This window comes from Saccopteryx bilineata, chromosome 3, assembly GCF_036850765.1.
Source record: "Saccopteryx bilineata isolate mSacBil1 chromosome 3, mSacBil1_pri_phased_curated, whole genome shotgun sequence".
Taxonomy (NCBI): domain Eukaryota; kingdom Metazoa; phylum Chordata; class Mammalia; order Chiroptera; family Emballonuridae; genus Saccopteryx; species Saccopteryx bilineata.
This window is the reverse complement of record NC_089492.1, coordinates 47,815,523-47,833,830: the sequence shown is the minus strand read 5'-3', so window position 1 is coordinate 47,833,830 and position 18,308 is coordinate 47,815,523. Positions and strand designations below refer to the sequence as shown.

At 41.2% G+C, this 18,308-nt stretch overlaps 1 protein-coding gene across 2 annotated transcripts in view; it reads left to right on the top strand.

Annotated features, from left to right (window-relative positions):
• Positions 1–18,308, top strand: part of PRKDC (protein kinase, DNA-activated, catalytic subunit) — a 269,534-nt gene that overhangs the window by 143,094 nt on the left and 108,132 nt on the right. For both annotated transcript variants that reach the window (XM_066266092.1, XM_066266091.1), the window contains exons 43-48: positions 7,878–8,046; positions 8,279–8,344; positions 9,772–9,844; positions 11,779–11,927; positions 15,234–15,371; positions 16,636–16,755. In XM_066266092.1, the coding sequence (XP_066122189.1) occupies positions 7,878–8,046; positions 8,279–8,344; positions 9,772–9,844; positions 11,779–11,927; positions 15,234–15,371; positions 16,636–16,755 (715 nt within the window). The remainder of the gene's footprint in view (positions 1–7,877; positions 8,047–8,278; positions 8,345–9,771; positions 9,845–11,778; positions 11,928–15,233; positions 15,372–16,635; positions 16,756–18,308) is intronic.

Genomic DNA, 18,308 nt, shown 5'->3' with positions numbered 1-18,308 from the left:
AATATTGATTTTATATCCTGCCACCTTGCTGCATTCATTTATCAGGTCCAGTAGTTTTTTGACTGAGGATTTAGGGTTTTCTATATACAGTATCATATCATCAGCAAGTAATGATAGTTTCACTTCTTCTTTTCCAATTTGAATGCCTTTTATTTCTTCTTCTTGTCTGATTGCTGTGGCTAGGACTTCCAGAACTATGTTGAATAAGCGTGGTGAAAGGGAGCACCCCTGCCTTGTTCCTGATCTTAAGGGGATTGCTTTTCATTTTTGCCCATTGAGTATGATGTTGGCTTTGGGTTTGTCATAGATGGCCTTTATCATGTTGAGGTGTGATCCCTGTATCCCCACTTTGCTGAGAGGTTTTGTTGGGGTTTTTTTTTGTATTTTTCCGAAGCTGGCAACGGGGAGAGACGGTCAGACAGACTCCCGCATGCGCCCCACTGGGATCCACCCGGCACGCCCACCAGGGGGCGATGCTCTCCCCACCAGGGGGCGATGCTCTGCCCTTCTGGGGCATCCCTCTGTTGCGACCAGAGCCACTCTAGCGCCTGGGGCAGAGGCCTAGGAGCCATCCCCAGCGCCCGGGCCATCTTTGCTCCAATGGAGCCTCGCTGCGGGAGGGGAAGAGAGAGACAGAGAGGAAGGAGAGGGGGAGGGGTGGAGAAGCAGATGGGCGCTTCTCCTGTGTGCCCTGGCCGGGAATCGAACCCGGGACCCCTTGCATGCCAGACCGATGCTCTACCACTGAGCCAACCGGCCAGGGCTTGCTGAGAGTTTTGATCATAAATGGGTGCTAGATTTTATCAAATGCTTTTTCTACATCTATTGATATTATCATGTGATTTTTATCCTTTCTTTCTTTATGTGTTGAATCACATTGATTGATTTGTGGATATTGTACCAGCCTTGTAACCCTAGAATAAATCCCACTTGATCATGATGTATGATTTTTTTTCAAGTATTGCTGGATCCAGTTTGCTAATACTTTGTTGAGAATTTTAGTGTCTAAATTCATCAGGGATATTGGTCTATAGCAGGGGTTGGGAACCTTTTTGGCTGAGAGAGCCATGAAGGTCACATATTTTAAAATGTAATTCCATGAGAGCCATACAATGACCCGTGTACATTAAGCATTATCCAATAAAAATTTGGTGTTGTCCCAGAGGACAGCTGTGAATGACTCCAGCCACCTGCAACCATGAACATGAGTGGTAAGAAATGAATTGATTGTACTACACGAGAATGTTTTATATTTTTAATATTATTATTATTTTTATTAAAGATTTGTCTGCAAGCCAGATGCAGCCATCAAAAGAGCCACATCTGGGTTGCGAGCCATAGGTTCCCGCCCCCTGGTCTATAGTTTTCTTTCTTTGTAGTGTCCTTGCCTGGTTTTGGAATCAGTATTATGCTTGCCTCATAGAAGGAGTTTGGAAGTCTTCCCTCCTCTTGAATTTTTTGAAGTAGCTTGAGAAGGATAGGAGTTAGTTCTTCTTTGAATATTTGGTAAAATTCGCCTGTGAAGCCATCTGGCCCAGGGTTTTTGTTTGTTGAGAGTTTTTGGTAACTCTTTCAATCTCATTTGATGAAATTGATCTGTTTAGGTTTACTGGTTCTTCTATATTGATTTTTGAAAGATTATAAGTTTTGAGGAATTTGTTCATTCTGCCTTGGTTGTCTACTTTTATGACATACTTCATAGTATTTTCTTACAATCCTTTGTATTTCTGCTTTGTCAGTTGTTAATTCTCCACTCTCATTTCTAATTTTATTTATTTGAGTCATCTTTCTTCTTTTCTTGGTGAGTCTGGTTAAAGGTTCATCGATCTTGTTTACCCTTTCAAAGAACCAGCTCTTTTTGTTTCATTGATCCTCTGTATTGTTTCTTTAGCCTCTATGTCATTTGTTTCTGCTCTGATCTTTATTATTTCCTTCCTTCTACTACCTCTGGGCTTTACTTGTTGTTCTTTTTCTAGTTCTTTGAATGCAGGGGTAAGTTGTTTATTTGATCTTTTTTATCTTCTTAGGGTTTGTCTTTAGTGCTATGAACTTCCCTCTCAGGACTGCTTTTGCTGTGTCCCATAAATTTTGAGTTACTGTATGTTTGTTTTCATTTGTTTCAAGGAAATTTTTTTATCTCTTCCTTGATCTTATTGTTAACCCATTCGTTATTTAATAACATGCTATTTAGTTTCCAAGTGTTTGAGTGTTTTTCAGTTTTTCTATTGTATTTGATTTCTAGTTTCATACTATTGTGATCTGAGAAGATGCTTGATAAGATTTCAATCTTCTTAAATTTGTTGAGACTCATTTTGTGTCCTAGCATGTGGTCTATCCTAGAGAATGTACCATGAGCACTTGAAAAGAATGTATATTCTACTGCTTTAGCGTGAAAGGTTCTGAAGATACCTATTAAATCCAGTAGATCTAGTGTGTCTTTTAAATCTGCTGTTTCTTTGTTAATTTTCTTTCTTGAGGATCTATCTAGTGATGTTAGTGGGGTATTAAAATCCCCTACTATTATAGTATTGCTGTTGATCTTGCCCTTTATCCCCATCAAATCTGCTTTATATATTTAGGTGCTCCTATATCAGGTGCATAGATATTTATAATGTTTATCTCTTCCTGTTGGATTGTCCATTTATCATTATGTAGTGATCTTCTTTATCCCTTATTATAGCCTTTGTTTTAAAGTCTATTTCGTCTGATACAAGTAATGCTACCCCAGCTTTTTTTTCATTTTCATTTGCATGAAATATTTTTTTCCCATCCCGTTACTTTCAGTCTATGTGTATCTTTTATTTTGAGGTGTGTCTCTTGTAGAACAGCATATGTGCAGGTCCTATTTTCTTATCAATGCAGCTACCATATATCTTTTTTTTTTTTTTGTATTTTTCTGAAGCTGGAAACGGGGAGAGACAGTCAGACAGACTCCCGCATGCGCCCAACCAGGATCCACCCGGCACACCCTCCAGGGGCGACGCTCTGCCCACCAGGGGGGCGATGCTCTGCCCCTCCGGAACGTCGCTCTGCCATGATCAGAGCCACTCTAGCGCCTGGGGCAGAGGCCAAGGAGCCATCCCCAGTGCCTGGGCCATCTTTGCTCGAATGGAGCCTTGGCTGTGGGAGGGGAAGCTAGAGACAGAGAGGAAGGAGGGGGTGGGGGTAGAGAAGCAAATGGGCGCTTCTCCTATGTGCCCTGGCCGGGAATCGAACCCGGGTCCCCCGCACGCCAGGCCGACGCTCTACTGCTAAGCCAACTGGCCAGGGCCACCATATATCTTTTGATTGGAACATTTAATCCATTTACATTTAAGGTTATTATTGATATGTAGTTGTTTATTGCCATTTTATTCTTTAAATCTACATTCCTCTTTTACTAGATTTTTTCCCCCCTTTGTTCTGTTTACAGTAGGCCCCTTAACATTTCTTGTAGCATTGTTTTGGTTGTAATGAATTCCTTGAGTTTTTTTTTTTTGTCTGGGAAGCATTTTATTTCTTCTTCAATTTTAAATGATAGCCTTGCTGGATAGAGAAGTCTTGGTTGTAGGCTCTTGTTTTGCATTACTTTGAATATTTCTTGCCATTCCTTTCTGGCCTGTAATGTTTCTGTTGAGAAGTCAGAAGTCATCCTTATAGGGGCTTCTCTGTAGGTAATAGACTGCTTTTGTCTTACAGCTTTCAGTATTCTTTCTATATCTCTTAATTTTTGTATTTTATGACATGTCTTGGCTTGGTGTTGGCCTCTTTGGTTCATCCTTAATGGAACACTCTTTGCTTCTTGAACTTGTGTGACTTTTTTCTTCATCAATTTAGGGAAGTTTTCAGCTATGATTTCTTCAATCAGATTCTCTATCCCTTGTTCTGTCTCTTCTTTAGGAACCCCTATGATGCGAATATTATTGGTCTTCATGTTGTCACAGTGCTCTCTTAGAGTTTCCTGAGACTTTTTCCAGGTCAATGCTTGATTCACTGAGCCACCATAGGTCAGGCACCTCAGAGTTTTTGAGCCTTTTTTTTTTTTTTTTTTTTGCTGCTCTGCTTCTGTGATTTTGTTTATCTTGTCCTCTAACTTACTGATTCAATCCTCAGCTTCATCCATCCTGCTTTTAATTTCTTCTAGTGTGGTCTTCATTTCTGATATTTTGTTTGTCATTCCTGACTCCTTTTTATTATTTCAGTGTCCTTTTTTATACTTGCTATCTATTTAGGTGCTCATTATGCCCATCCATTGTTGCTGTAAGATCTTTGGGCACCCTATCAATCATTATTTTAAACTCTGCATCTGGTAGTTTGGTTATTTCCATTTCATTCAGATTTTTTTCTGGGGATTTCTGTTGTTGATTCATTTGGGTTGCATTCACTGCCTTACCATTTTGTCTGTGTATAAGAAGGGTGTGGTCACAGGAGTAAATGGGTGTGGCCTATGTTTTCTGTCAGTGTGGTCTGTCTGCAGGCCCGCCACCCCCTCTGCTACTGCATCAGGCGTTCGGGCACCAGCATTGTTGGCACTGGCCTGCTGCCACTATCACTGCAGCTTCCGCCTCACCTCCGTGGGCGGGACTGCGTTCATGTGTGCATTCTGCAAGCCTAGGCTAGCCTGGCCTTTGCATCACTCCCGAGGGCGTGACTGTGCTTGTGCGCCTGGTCTGCAATACCTGGCAGTCCCCCAGCCTTCTCTCCATCCCTGCTGGTAGGACTGCATTCACACATTCGGTCTGTAAGCTTTGGCCCAGTGGGCGTAGCTGCCTCCCTGTGCCCAGCCTCAAGTCTCAGCCTTTTTTCAGGCAGGACTATGCTCCTGTGCCCAGCCGCAGGTCTCAGCCGGTTCTCCGGCTTTCACCTTGCCCCTGTGGGTGAGACTGCAGGTGGGACCGCTCTCACATGCCCATCTCTTAGTTGTGGGTCGGCCTGCTTTAGTCCACCCCTTTCATAGCCACAGCGGCCCCTGGTCTTCGCCCCTGCTAGGCAGGACTGTGCGGGTGGTACTGCACTTGCCCCCGGGCCTCAGTCGTGGCTGGCCCTGGCTTCCACCCCCGAATTAGGATCGCGCTCCCGCATCCCGCCGCTGCTCACCGTCCAGTGAGCACTCAGCAGTGTGGAGGTGGCACTGCAGCTTTGACCTTAGCACTCAGTACTGTATTCCTGACGGCTTTCTGCTTCTTAGTGATTATTTGCTCTGACTGAAGCAAGAGAGCTTCTGTTTGGCAGGTGACCTGCTTCCCTTTGTTGGTATTGCTGGTTCCAGGAAAAATATTCACTTTAGATTTGGGGAGTGACCCAGCCCAGGGGTTAGGGTGGCTGTCCCTCAAAGTGTTTCTTCCTGTGCCTCCTAGATTACACTCTCTTCCTGCTACTCTGGTCCTCTCATCTCTCCCCATCCCCTGGAGTCCCAGGTGAGTGGTTGTGAAAGAGGTTTTCTGCGGGGTCCCTTTACAATGAATCCTGGGTCTAAAAAAATCTGTCTCTTCCTCACAGACAGTATCCTGGCTTGTTTCACAGCTAAATACTGTTCGTAAGCCTCTTCTAGGCTGTGGGGCTGCAGGCTGGGGCTTCATTCCTGGGGCCCTGGACCCTTCCCTCTCCACGAAACTCCCCTCCCACCACACAAGTCCCTCCGGGCTGCTGTTCGCTCCCGGGAGCTGAGCAGCCCTCTCCGTGTTCCTGCTTTTCCTTCTGGTCTCAGTGTGGCTTCTTCAGTGATCCTTGGTTAAAGAGTCCTCTTAGTTTAGTCCAAAGTTGGTTTTTCCAGGTGATTGTTCTTAAAAGTACGTTGTAAATCCAGTTTGGTTCTGGGAGGTGGAAATTGGTACGCCCACCTACTTACTCTTTTGCCATCTTGCCACGCCCAGATTATGTGTTGTTCTCTTGAGGGTTAATATTCTTTTGAGGGGTGTTACTTCTGGTGTTTCAAAAGTGGTGTAAACCTTAAAACAGGTAGACCCAGAATTCTAATTCCTAAGCTCACCCGAGGCAAAACAAGGAGCCATTGCGGCACAATGGTCCCCAAGCATGAGTCCAGGTCAGCAAGGTGGTCCTGGGTGGGCTTCCTTGGGTTCTGCTGTCACGGAAGAAGAGGGGAAAGGGAACACTGTATATTTTATAGTTTTTTTATATTTTTTTCTTATGTACAAACTACTTAACTGTACTTTAATTTGTTATTGGGTAACATTTTATACTGTACATATCTTTTATAAAAAACAGAAAATAAAATTTTTTTTACTGTTTTCTCTACTATTTTACCCCTTCAACAGCTTTATATATACTGCTCACAAACATTAGGGGATATTTCAAAATGAATATGAAGCGATAAAATATCCCCTAATTTTTGTGATCAGTATATTTTTAGTGCTGTGATTAAAAGAAGGAATTTTTGTACTTTTTTAACTATAACTTGAAATTAAAGGAATGTTAAAATATTTTTTAAGGAGGCATTCTATAAAACACAAAGTAATCGCATATATTTTCTCTAAAACCAGCCTTCTAATGAAGCTCCCTCAGTGAATATTGAACACAAATTTTGATTAACATGTCTAATTTTGCATACTCAAAACAAATGTTTCATTACTTTCCTTGAGCCCTAATCTTTACTTTACCTCCTCAGTCAATGACAGGGTCCATCTCTCTATCATCTATCTATCTATCTATCTATCTATCTTATCTATCTTCCTCTCTCTCTCTCTCTTTTAAAAATTTTTGTTTGATTTTAGCAGGAGAGGAAGAGAGAGAGAGAGGAAGAGACAGGAACATCAATTTGTTCCTGTATATGCCCTGACCAGGGATCAAACTAACCTCTGTACTTCCAGATGATGCTTTAACTAACCAAGCTGTCTGGCAGGGTGAGAGGCCCATCTCTTATTTGCATAAAGAAGACTTGACAGCCATAGTTTATTCTTCCTTCATCTTCATCTCTCCAACATCCAGGCACACCCTATCAGTCACCAGTGGATTTTTATCTCCTCAGTATTCCTACTGAGTGCCCTTATTTCATTCTCCTTCTTACAGCTTTGTTGTAGTATCTTCTGGTCTTTGATGAGCTACTGCAGTAGTCTCCTTCATAATTATTCTCCTGCTCCTAGAATTGTCTCTCTCATTTCTGATTGTTCAAATTCCTTGCCTGAAACCCTTCCAAGGAACCTCTCCTTCAGTAGCAGGGTTGACAAACTTTTTCTGCGTAGGTCCTGATAGTAACTGTATTTTGCTTTGTGGTCTCAGTTGCAACTACTACACTGCATTGGAAAATCAGCCATAAGTAGCATGTAAACTAATGGGCATTGCTGTGTTCCAGTAAAACTATTTTCACAAATAGTTTGTCACCAAGGAATGGTTTAGTGACCCTGTCCTACAGGATGAAGTCCAAGGTCCTTATAATGGCAGGTGAACTTTTTAAGGAACATATCTCTCTCCACCTATCATTCTCTGTCTTTTCCATTTTATCCTCTAAACACACTATGCAACTTATCCCTTTTTATCAGTGATGTTCTTCTCTCTGCTTATAGTGCCTATGTGCATTTTGGGGGGGCTAATTTATAACTTGAAACTCAGATATTTTCTCTTAAAATCTTTCTTTCTTGGCTTCTTAGGCTGGACTACTTTCTGTCCTTCTTGCTTTCATTCATTACCTTACTGTGCTTGTTTTCTATCTCTGTGCTCACTGCAGTATGGTGAAATCCATGGACATGGCCTCTACCTTGAGATGTGCATGAGCACGGTGACCTGCTAGCCTTCTATTCCCAGTGCCTAGTACTATGTTGGACAGAAACCTGATGCTCAAAAAAGGCTGAGCTGAATTGAAATCCTGTTGTCTGGCATTATTGGTCTTGAGCATTGATTTTCCTGTTACACGAATTCATTTTTAACCTGGATCTACTCTGCAGGTTGTGTTACGATGCGTTTACAGAAAATATGGCTGGTGAGAATCAGTTACTGGAGAGGAGAAGACTTTACCGTTGTGCTGCATACAACTGTGCCATTTCTGTGATTTGCTGTGTCTTCAATGAATTAAAATTTTATCAAGGTTTTCTATTTAGTGAAAAACCAGAAAAGGTAGGCCTTTCCTGAGGTGTTCAGTATTACTGTCATTATAAGAAAAAGTTAGATTACATCACTTAAAGTTTTATTATAGTTTGTATCTTTGTATAATATTGTAGATGTAGTTCTTTTAGTTTCTTTTATATAAAGCCGAAGTGCTTCTTCATGAGTTATTAATTTTTTAGTATTATCAATAGTAAAGATCCTAACCATTCAGATATTTTTATATGATTCTTTGAATTCACAGAACTTGCTTATCTTTGAAAATCTGATAGACCTGAAGCGCTGCTATACATTTCCTGTAGAGGTTGAGGTGAGTGAAATTTTTCAATGGTGTTTCAAAGTTAAAAAGCGTAACCAAGTGCTTATACAGGAAAGATATATGTGTTATGCTGAACATATTAAATTGCCAGTATTTATATCTGCTTAGAATTACAAAAATATGGTAGTTTCAAGTAGTTCAGCCTGAGCAATTACAGCTAAATTTATTAAACTTAATTTTTCCTTTCTTGACTTGTAAAAGAAAGACATTGCCAATAAAAGAAGCTGTTAGGGCATATCCCAGATTCTGAGTAGATTTCTCAGGTCAATAAGAGAAAATGCGATCCCTCTGGTTTATGGCCCCATGACACTGTTTGGGTTACAGTCATCCCTCGCCATATTGCAGTTCACTTTTTTGTGATCTCACTGTATTGCAGATTTTTAAATTGTTTATATCTAATTTTGTATTGAGAATTTTTTACTATATCGCAGGATTTTACATAGGTTTGAGAGTGTAGAAAGTGTTTAAGAGCATAGGAAGTGTTTATAAGAGTGTGGGGAGGGTTTATAAAGCCTTAAAATATATATAAATAACAAAATAAATATAAAGTTGCTACTTTGCAGATTTTCACCTATCGCGGGGGTTGGAACCTAACCCCCGCAATAGACAAGGGACCACTGTATTTGGCAGGATGAAGGGGATGCCATGAGAAGTCATGGGGATAACTGCAAACTTTGCTGTGGCAAATGTAACAAGCTTGATTTTAGCCAAGCTAAGTTTGGTGTACCACCCTAAGCAATTGGTAGAAAGTTAGCTGCAGTCTTTCACAGCCCTTTGGAAATGTGAAGTTGGACAGATTGCCAGAACTCATATACCATGTCCTACAGAACAGAGCTGGGCCGGGAGCTGTCATTCACATATCTCTGCATAGCTCCTAACCTCGACCGTGTCTTTGGGTCACGAGTTTACACAAATGGTTGTTTCCTGCCTTGTGCCCTTTTGGTACAAGACTGGGAACTTTTATCTAGATACATGTTCAAAGAACTAACAAGAAATAATAGTATTAATTTAGTAAGCATTCATACACTTGCTATATATTACTTCCAAACTTTACAGCAGCACTATCAGGTGCTATGATATATAATTACCATATAGTTGAGGAAACGGAGGCTCACAGGTGAAGTACAAACTATTGGTAACCCAGGCCTGTGATTATCAGAGCTTAGCAAGCACTGTCTGTGTCCCAGAGCCCAGAAGGCATGTGCCTGTCTGGGGTTCTGTGGGAATCTGTAGAAAAAGCTTTCCTTAAGGGGAGTTCACCTGCCTTTTTATGTCGATATTTTTAAATACTTTTAAATTTGATAAAAGTTTTGTCTAAAAATCAGTTAAAATTATTTTTATCAGATTGCTACTCAAATAGAAAACAGGTAGTCATGATTTTAAAACATCTTAAATTGTGTATTTGTTTTACCTAATAGGTTCCTATGGAAAAGAAGAAAAAGTATATTGAAATTAGGAAAGAAGCCAGGGAAGCAGCAAATGGGGATTCAGGTAGGATGTTTTCAAAATGATGAGAAAGATTCTTATGGTTGGTATTTGTTACATGATAGAAAATACCAAAACATTGAAATTGAGTTTGAAAAATTTTTTAAGTGGATGATACAATTGTATCTTGAAATAAATGCAGTTATAGAAAGATGTCTAAGTGGCCTCAGGGGCTCAGATATGCTACTCTTTTTTTATTAAAGTGCTAGGTCAGCTTGATATTGATTTGTTTGAATTGGGCTTATACTATTTAAACATATTTAGAAGTCTGTAAAATGCAAGTCCCATCCTGCCACACCTCATGTTAGCTCCCACCTTCCTCAGGACAGAGCTGCCCTAGGTCCCTGAATACAGTATTCCCCTCCCACCCTGCTCTCTGCTCATTCCTCTCCAGCAGCCTGACCCCCTTCCTGTGCCTGAGCAGGGTTGGCACTGAGCTCACTTTTGCTTCTGGACATTTGCATGTATGTTTCCTTAGCCTGAAGTAACCTTGGTCCCAGATATTAGCATGGATTATGTGTCCCAGTAGAGCCTAAGCTCTACGTTGATTAGGCGTCCCTGATTCGACTATCCCGTGCAGTGGGACACTCCTGCTTGTAAGCAGGGCTGGCAGCCTCTTCAAGACTACTCTTGAGGCGACTATGAGGATGCTACTGTTAAGTGTCACCAGAGGAAAGACAGAACTGACACACAAATTAGTTGCAATAATCACACAGGCAATTTATTACTCACAAATCCTTTTGGCATGCCTGGGTACAGCTTAAGGATCCCTGTCAGCATGCTTCTCTCGGCTGGCTTTGGTCAGAGCTCAGAGCATCGTGGAGACAGTCCATCCACATCAATGTTGGAGTCTGGGCGACTACTGCAGCAGGGGGCCCCTCAGCTTTAGTACTTTTCTGGCCAATACCTTCTAACAGGTGTCAGTCTACAGGATTATCACCTCAAACCACCTTTTTGGGAGTTCCTTCCAGGGAATCCCCTCTATGTCAATTTACTGAAATGTTTACATTAAACCACTTTTTAAGGTGTTCTTATTTTCATTAATTTACAAAGTTAATGTAAATAACACCAAGCCACTTCTTATTTATGTATAACTTCACACACATACTAACTGGGCTCCGCTTGAAAGTCAGAGTCTGTTTATCACATTACAGAGTTATGGCATCAAGTTACTTCTTATCTATGTATAACTTCACACACATATTAACTGGGCTTTGCTTGTAAGTCAGAGTCTGTTTATCACATTACAGAGTTATGGCACTATATTAATTCTTATCCAAATGACATAACATTATTCAATTTTAATAATTATTTTTAATATTCTTTTAATTATTTTATATATTTTCCATATTTTTATATTTGTATATATTTAATTACTCTAACCTTATATTACTACAACATTGTGACATTCTGTTTAATGCCAACTCCTGAAGGAAGTTCTCCCTGGCCTCCCTGTTTAATTAAAATTAGCCCTCTCTCCCTCCACATACTTCATTGTTTCAATTTTATGCGTAATTTTTCTGCACAGCTTTGTTTTCTTAACTTCAGGATAAAATTTGGACCAGTTTTTTAAATGTCATATATTTAGAATTATTTTTCAGTAGTATCTTTTCCCACATTTATGCTAGACTTCATGGCAAAATGTACATCATGAAGATTTTTAATACAAAGAAATTGTCTTAATATGTCTAAAAATTGGATCCAGTCCAATTTTTAGACATATTAATTAATTTCTTTGTCCATGACAGTAGAGAATCACTGGTCTATATTGACAAAAGCAAAAGGGATCTCTTACCCATTTCCATTTTGCTTTGTTAATCACAGGATTGTTGAAAGCATTAGTTGACAGTAGCCTTTCATTTTAATACTATTTGAGCTTAAAGAAACACATTTCTTACTATTTTTGAATAAATGTATTTTGTTTTTTTTTTATATTTCAGGTGGTCCTCATTATATATCTTCCTTGTCATATTTGGCAGACAGTAGTCTGAGTGAGGAAATGAGTCAGTTTGACTTCTCTACTGGAGTTCAGAGCTATTCATATAGTTCCCAAGACCTTAAATCTACCGTTGGTCGCTTTCGAAGACAGGTGATCACATTTTACATATTAAAGACTATTATTAGTATTTGTAAAGGAAGCCAGTTCTCTGTCAGTAGTCCTCAAAGAAGAGTATTCCTTTGAAGAATTTTCCAAGATCTAAGGGCCAGCCTATCTTCCTGTAGGCTTAGTTAGCAATCTGATTTTATCAGCACAGTAAGGAAAGCTCTCTCCAAGGGCTGTCTCACATTAGCCAGTCTCCCTGAGATTAATGTTTTAAATTTAATGTTTTTAAATTTACTTTTTGACTTTAAAGAGAAAGGAAGGGAGAGAGACAGAAACATTGATCTGTTCCTGTATGTGCCCAGGGATCAAGCTGTCAACCTCCGCATATCAGGAGGATGCTCCAACCAACTAAGCTATTGGCCAGGGTGATAGCTTAATTCTTAAAGAATAAATTCTTGATGACCATAACATGAGTATGGAATGACTTTATTATTTTTAGAAATGGAATTCTGTTTTGGGTTTTGTTTGTTTTCTTTTAATCCCAGCAACTTATAATAGTCTGTTCCATATTCTCATTTACTAAGTTTTACCTGTCTGTAAGGCCAGTGGCCACCACCATGGCCCTGCGTGGTCATGTTGGATTTGGGCAGATGATAAGAGAACTGTGGAGCCAGAAAATGGTGGGCCATTCTGTTTATTAAAGTCTCATAAGGGTGGACGAGCAAACAGGCAGGGAAGACCTCTTCTCTCTCTCACATCTCAAGATCTACCAACCTCAGCACTCCCAGCCAAACAAGCCCGGTGGAACTCAGGGCTCCAAGCCCCACTTGGTCCACAGCCTGGACTCATTCTCCAGACTCACCCTCAGGACACTTCTCTGTTCTCGCTAGCAAAACAGGCAGGGAGGAAAAAACCCTTCTCCAGTGAACATTAGCAAACAATCGCCCCTCCTAAGCAGGAAGGCAGTCCACTATTTGCAATCCGCTGCCCTGAGGGCATGCACCCACAGCCTTCTATAGACTATACACACAAGGCATTGCCCCAATACAAGTGAGCACATTTAGAAAACGTTTGTTACCCAACACTGTCCCTCACCCTTTTTATATTTTTAGCTTGGATTAATCTCGTTCATTCAAAGAGAAGGCCTATGATGTACTTGTTCATCCTTTCCTGCCCCCACCTATTTCTTTCTCTCTCCATTTCTCTCTGAACTCTCATCTCTTATCTCTCTTGTCCAGACTTTCAGAGTCTGTGTATGTTCTAAAGTTCTATTGTATCATCTATGGCATTCCTGTCTGCATCCCAATAGGAACTCATTCTTCAACATTCCTTTATGACTATTCTAGCTTCTTTGCAATGACGTGTTTTGATATTGCATGTAAGTAGGACTAGTTTACCTCTATGTGCCCTTTTTCCATCTTTCTTTTTATTAAGTGACATGGTTTTTTAGAATTTTAGAACAATTTTAACATAGACAAAAGTTGCCACCCACAGACATCCCTCAGGATTTGCCTATTGTCTCATAACATCCTTTATAGCAGAGAGGATACAGTCCAGGACCACAAGATATACCCAGCTGTCACAACCCTGTAGCACCCTCGTAGTACAATGCCCCTCAGTTAGTGTTTGTTCAGTGCTCCTCACAAGTAGACTAGGAATTTTGGCAGGAATATGACAGAGCAATGCTATGTTCTCCTTATGAGAGAGCTGCTGACCTCATTTTGGGGAGTGATACCATATCTTAGCCTATTTTTCACCCATTAGTTTTTAACATTCATTTATGTCTCATTTTTGCTATGCAGGTTGGAAAATGGTAATATTCTATCTAATTCCATAACTGGTCCCTCATTTATTAGTTGGCCTTCTACCACAATGAAGAGCTTCTCTTCTCCCCATTTGTATTGTTTTAATTTTAATCACTGTGCTTTCCTAGATTGTTATTTTGTACAGTAGGTTATCATTATTTATTTTGATGCCCAAATTGTCCCAGATTTGGCCTCAGTTTATTGCTCAGTTTATTGAGGAAAAATATAAGTAAACATTTATGTCTTATAATTATACTTAATAGCTTTACTTTCTTTGTAAAGTGGCAACTAAAGAATCATGAGACTATTGCTCTCAAGGTGTTTAGGGTTCTGTTTATTTGTAAATGTGTTGGTGTTTGTACAAAGCAGTGTTGTAAAGTACCCAGGGAGTTCCAAGAAGACACTAATTCCAGATGAATTTTTGAGGAGTTTATTGGCTGGCTACTACAGGGGTCTAGGACAAACCCAAATCCTGCAGCTCCTAAGACAGCTCTGAGGCCCCCTTTTAAAGACCAAATTACACACTGGCTGGGCTTGGGAGGAGGGGGAACATAGTACAAAAGTCATTAATCTCGCCTGACCAGGTGGTGGCGCAGTGGATAGAGCGTCGAACTGGATTGCAGAGGACCCAGGTTCGAGACCCCGAGGTTGCCAGCTTGAGTGTGGGCTCATCTGACTTGAGCAAAAAGCTCACCAGCTTGGACCCAAGGTCGCTGGCTTGAGCAAGGGGTTACTCGGTCTGCTGAAGGCCCATGGTCAAGGCACATATGAAAAGTCATTAATCTCCTTAGCAAGCTCATTGTATTTTACTGCCTTGTTACAACATTTATCTATAGGATCTGTCAAAAGGAGAACATTGCTACACCCTAAAGGATTTTAAGAAAGAAGTGAGGCCTGACCTGTGGTGGCGCAGTGGATAAAGCGTCGACCTGGAACACTGAGGTTGCTGGTTCGAAACCTTGGGCTTGCCTGGTCAAGGCACATATGGGAGTTGATGCTTCCTGCTCCTCCCCCTTCTCTCTCTCTCTCCCCTCTCTCTAAAAATCAATAAATAAAATATTTTTTTTAAAAAAGAAAGAAAGAAGTGAAAGGATTATTGAATAAGTTCCATCTTCCTTGCTCTGTAGTTAAATTATGACTTAGCTGACCCAGTTGCCCTTGCAAGCCCTTCCTCCTACATTCTCTTTCCTTTCTTCACAGAAAGGAGGGGATAAGAGGCCTGACTTTTCCTCTTTAAAATGGCGTTGCTAAAGTTAAGTTTTATAGTTTCTCGGCACCTTATCACAACAGCACATATTTGTATGTATTCTGTGACCTGAGTGTGACCCCATAGACAAAGGTTAGAGGGGAAATGTAAGGAAGACATAAAGTCCTAGTTATTTTTCAGTTCTTTAATAAGAAAACATACCAAGTGTATTTGATATTGTTATCGAAGTATCATTGTTACTTAAGTGTGTATTTTATGATATTGCCCAAAAAATCAGAATGTCGCATACACTAAAATTTTAAGTGTACTCTGCATAATCAGATTCTTACTATTTCGTAGGAGCATAAAGACCCCCTGATCCAAGATGATATCCTGGAGTTAGAGATGGATGAACTCAACCAACACGAATGTATGGCAACCATGACAGCCCTAATTAAGCACATGCAGAGAAATCAGATCCTACCTAAAGGAGAAGAGGTAATATTTTTGCTAATCTTGCATTGTCTCACTTAATACTATTCATTGATATTATATTAGAATAAACATTTAATATCAAAAACTAAAGCAGCCTGACCAGGCGGTGGCACAGTGGATAGAGCGTCTGACTGGGATGCGGAGGACCCAGGTTTGAGACCCCGAGGTCACCAGCTTGAGCGCAGGTTCATCTGTTCTGAGCAGAGCTCACCAGCTTGGACCCAAGGTCGCTGGCTCGAGCAAGGGGTCACTTGGTCTGCTAAAGGCCCACAGTCAAGGCACATGTGAGAAAACAATCAATGAACAACTAAAGTGTCACAACAAAAAACTGATAATTGATGCTTCTCATCTCTCTCCATTTCTGTCTGTCTGTCCGTATATATCCCTCTCTCTGACTCTCTCTCTGTCTCTGTAAAAAACAAACAAAAAAAATAAACCAAATTTCATATCAAATAAACATGATTTTTTTTAAGTGAGAGGAGGGGGATAGTGAGACAGATGTGCCCCAGCCAAGATCCACCAGGCAACCCCCATCTGGGGCTAATACTGAAGTATCAAGCTATTTTTAGCATCTGCTGCTGACTAGCTGGGACCACTGAGCTATTGTCAGTACCCGGGTCTGACAATACACTCAAACCAATCGAGCCACTAGATGCTGGACGGGAAGAGAAAGAGAAGGGGGAGAAGAAGATGAAGAGAAGCTGATGGTTGCTTCTCCTATGTGCCCTGGCTGGGAATCAAACCTGGGAGGTCCATAGGCTGGGCTGACACTCTACCACTGAGCCACTGGCCAGGGCCATAAACATGGTTTTTGCTGCTCATCTTTTACTTTGTCGTTGTTGTCTTATAATATCAAAATAGGCAGTTATTTTATTCTACTTTTAAAAGTAATTTTGAATAGCCTGACTAGGTGGTGGCACAGTAGATAGAATGTCGACCTGGGACCCTTAGGACCTGGGTTCAAAACCCCAAGGTCTCCAGATTGAGCGTGGGCTCACTAGTTTGAATGTGGGGTCACTGGCTTGAGCATGGGGTCATAGACATGACGCCATGGTTGCTGGCTTGAACCCAAAGGTAACTGGCTTGAGCAAGGGGTCACTGGCTCAGCTGAAGCCCCCAGTCAAGACAGGTATGAGAAAGCAATTAATGAACAACTAAAATGCTGCAACTACCAGTTGGTACTTTTCATCTCTCTCTCTTCCTGTCTGTTTCTGTCTCTCTAGGGTGCATTTTTTAAAAAAATGTAATTTTGAATGTATCATTTTAGGGTTCAGTGCCAAGAAATCTTCCTCCTTGGATGAAATTTCTTCATGACAAACTAGGAAATCAATTGACACCATTAAATATTCGTCTCTTCTTAGCTAAGCTCATTATTAATACAGAAGAAGTAAGTAATTTATTTCTTGAAATATTGTTTGCAATTATATATGCCTCCTTTAAAAAACCTACCCTACAGGCCCTGGCCGATTGGCTCAGTGGTAGAGCGTCGGCCTGGCATGCAGAAGTCCCGGGTTCAATTTCCGGCTAGGGCACACAGGAGAAGCGCCCATCTGCTTCTCCACCCCTCCCCTCTCCTTCCTCTCTGTCTCTCTCTTCCCCTCCCGCAGCGAGGCTCCATTGGAGCAAAAGATGGCCCAGACGCTGGGGATGGCTCCTTGGCCTCTGCCCCAGGCGCTAGAATGGCTCTGGTCGCAACAGAGCGACGCCCCGGAGGGGCAGAGCATCGCCCCCTGGTGGGCAGAGTGTCGCCCCCTGGAGGGCATGCCGGGTGGATCCCAGTCGGGCGTATGCGGGAGTCTGTCTGACTGTCCCTCCCCGTTTCCAGCTTCAGAAAAATACAAAAAAAACTCCAAAAAAACCTACCCTACAACAAAGAAAAATATTCTGTGTTCTCTGAATAAAATAACCATTTTTATTTATTTGTTCTACATTCTTTATCATTTCCTTTTAAAACATGTAATTAACTTTTTATGAGTAGATGTTTTGGTAACTATCTTATGGCTGCCAACCTTCATAGTTTATATGGACAGTCCCTGGGTTACGAATAAGATAGATTCTGTAGGTGTGAAAATGTTTAAGTGTGTATATATATACACACACACACACACACACATACACAGAAAGGTAAAAATAAATACTATGTTAAAACTAGCACATCTAAGTTGCATTTAATAGGTAAAATGTACCTGTTCCAACTTACATGCAAATTCAGCTTAAGAACAAACCTACAGAACCTATCTCATTCATTACCTGGGGAGAGCCTCTAGTAGCAAAGAAGGTAGTAAAATTATTCCTGTTAAGTCCATATGAAAAATAACTGACTTTCTTAGGTAGTTGCTGAATTTACCATTTGGTCTACATATAGCACTATCTTAGAGAGGAACATCTTCCACCAGTGGGAGTCAGGACAGATTTTTAAGAGAGTCTTTAAGTGTTGTAAAGTGTCAGTAGGAGTTTATATTCTGCAGTGTGAGCAGAACAGAGACGGTTTCTTTTTTTTTTTTTTTTTTCAGAGACAGAGAGAGAGTCAGAGAGAGGGATAGACAGGGACAGACAGACAGGAATGGAGAGAAATGAGAAGCAGCAATCATTAGTTTTTCATTGTGCTTTGCAACACCTTAGTTGTTCATTGATTGCTTTCTCATCTGTGCCTTGACCGCGGGCCTTCAGCAGACCAAGTAACCCCTTGCTGGAGCCAGCGATCTTGGGTTCAAGCTGGTGGGCTTTTGTTCAAACCAGATGAGCCCGAGATCAAGCTGGCGACCTCGGGGTCTCAAACCTGGGTTCTCCGCATCCCAGTCCGACGCTCTATCCATTGCGCCACCGCCTGGTCAGGCGAGAGACGGTTTCTTGAAGAGCCAAGCACATCTGCTCTGACTGCACAGACCATGGGCACATGATCCAGAAGAAAACTGAGTGTCATGGCTACATGTCTGAGGG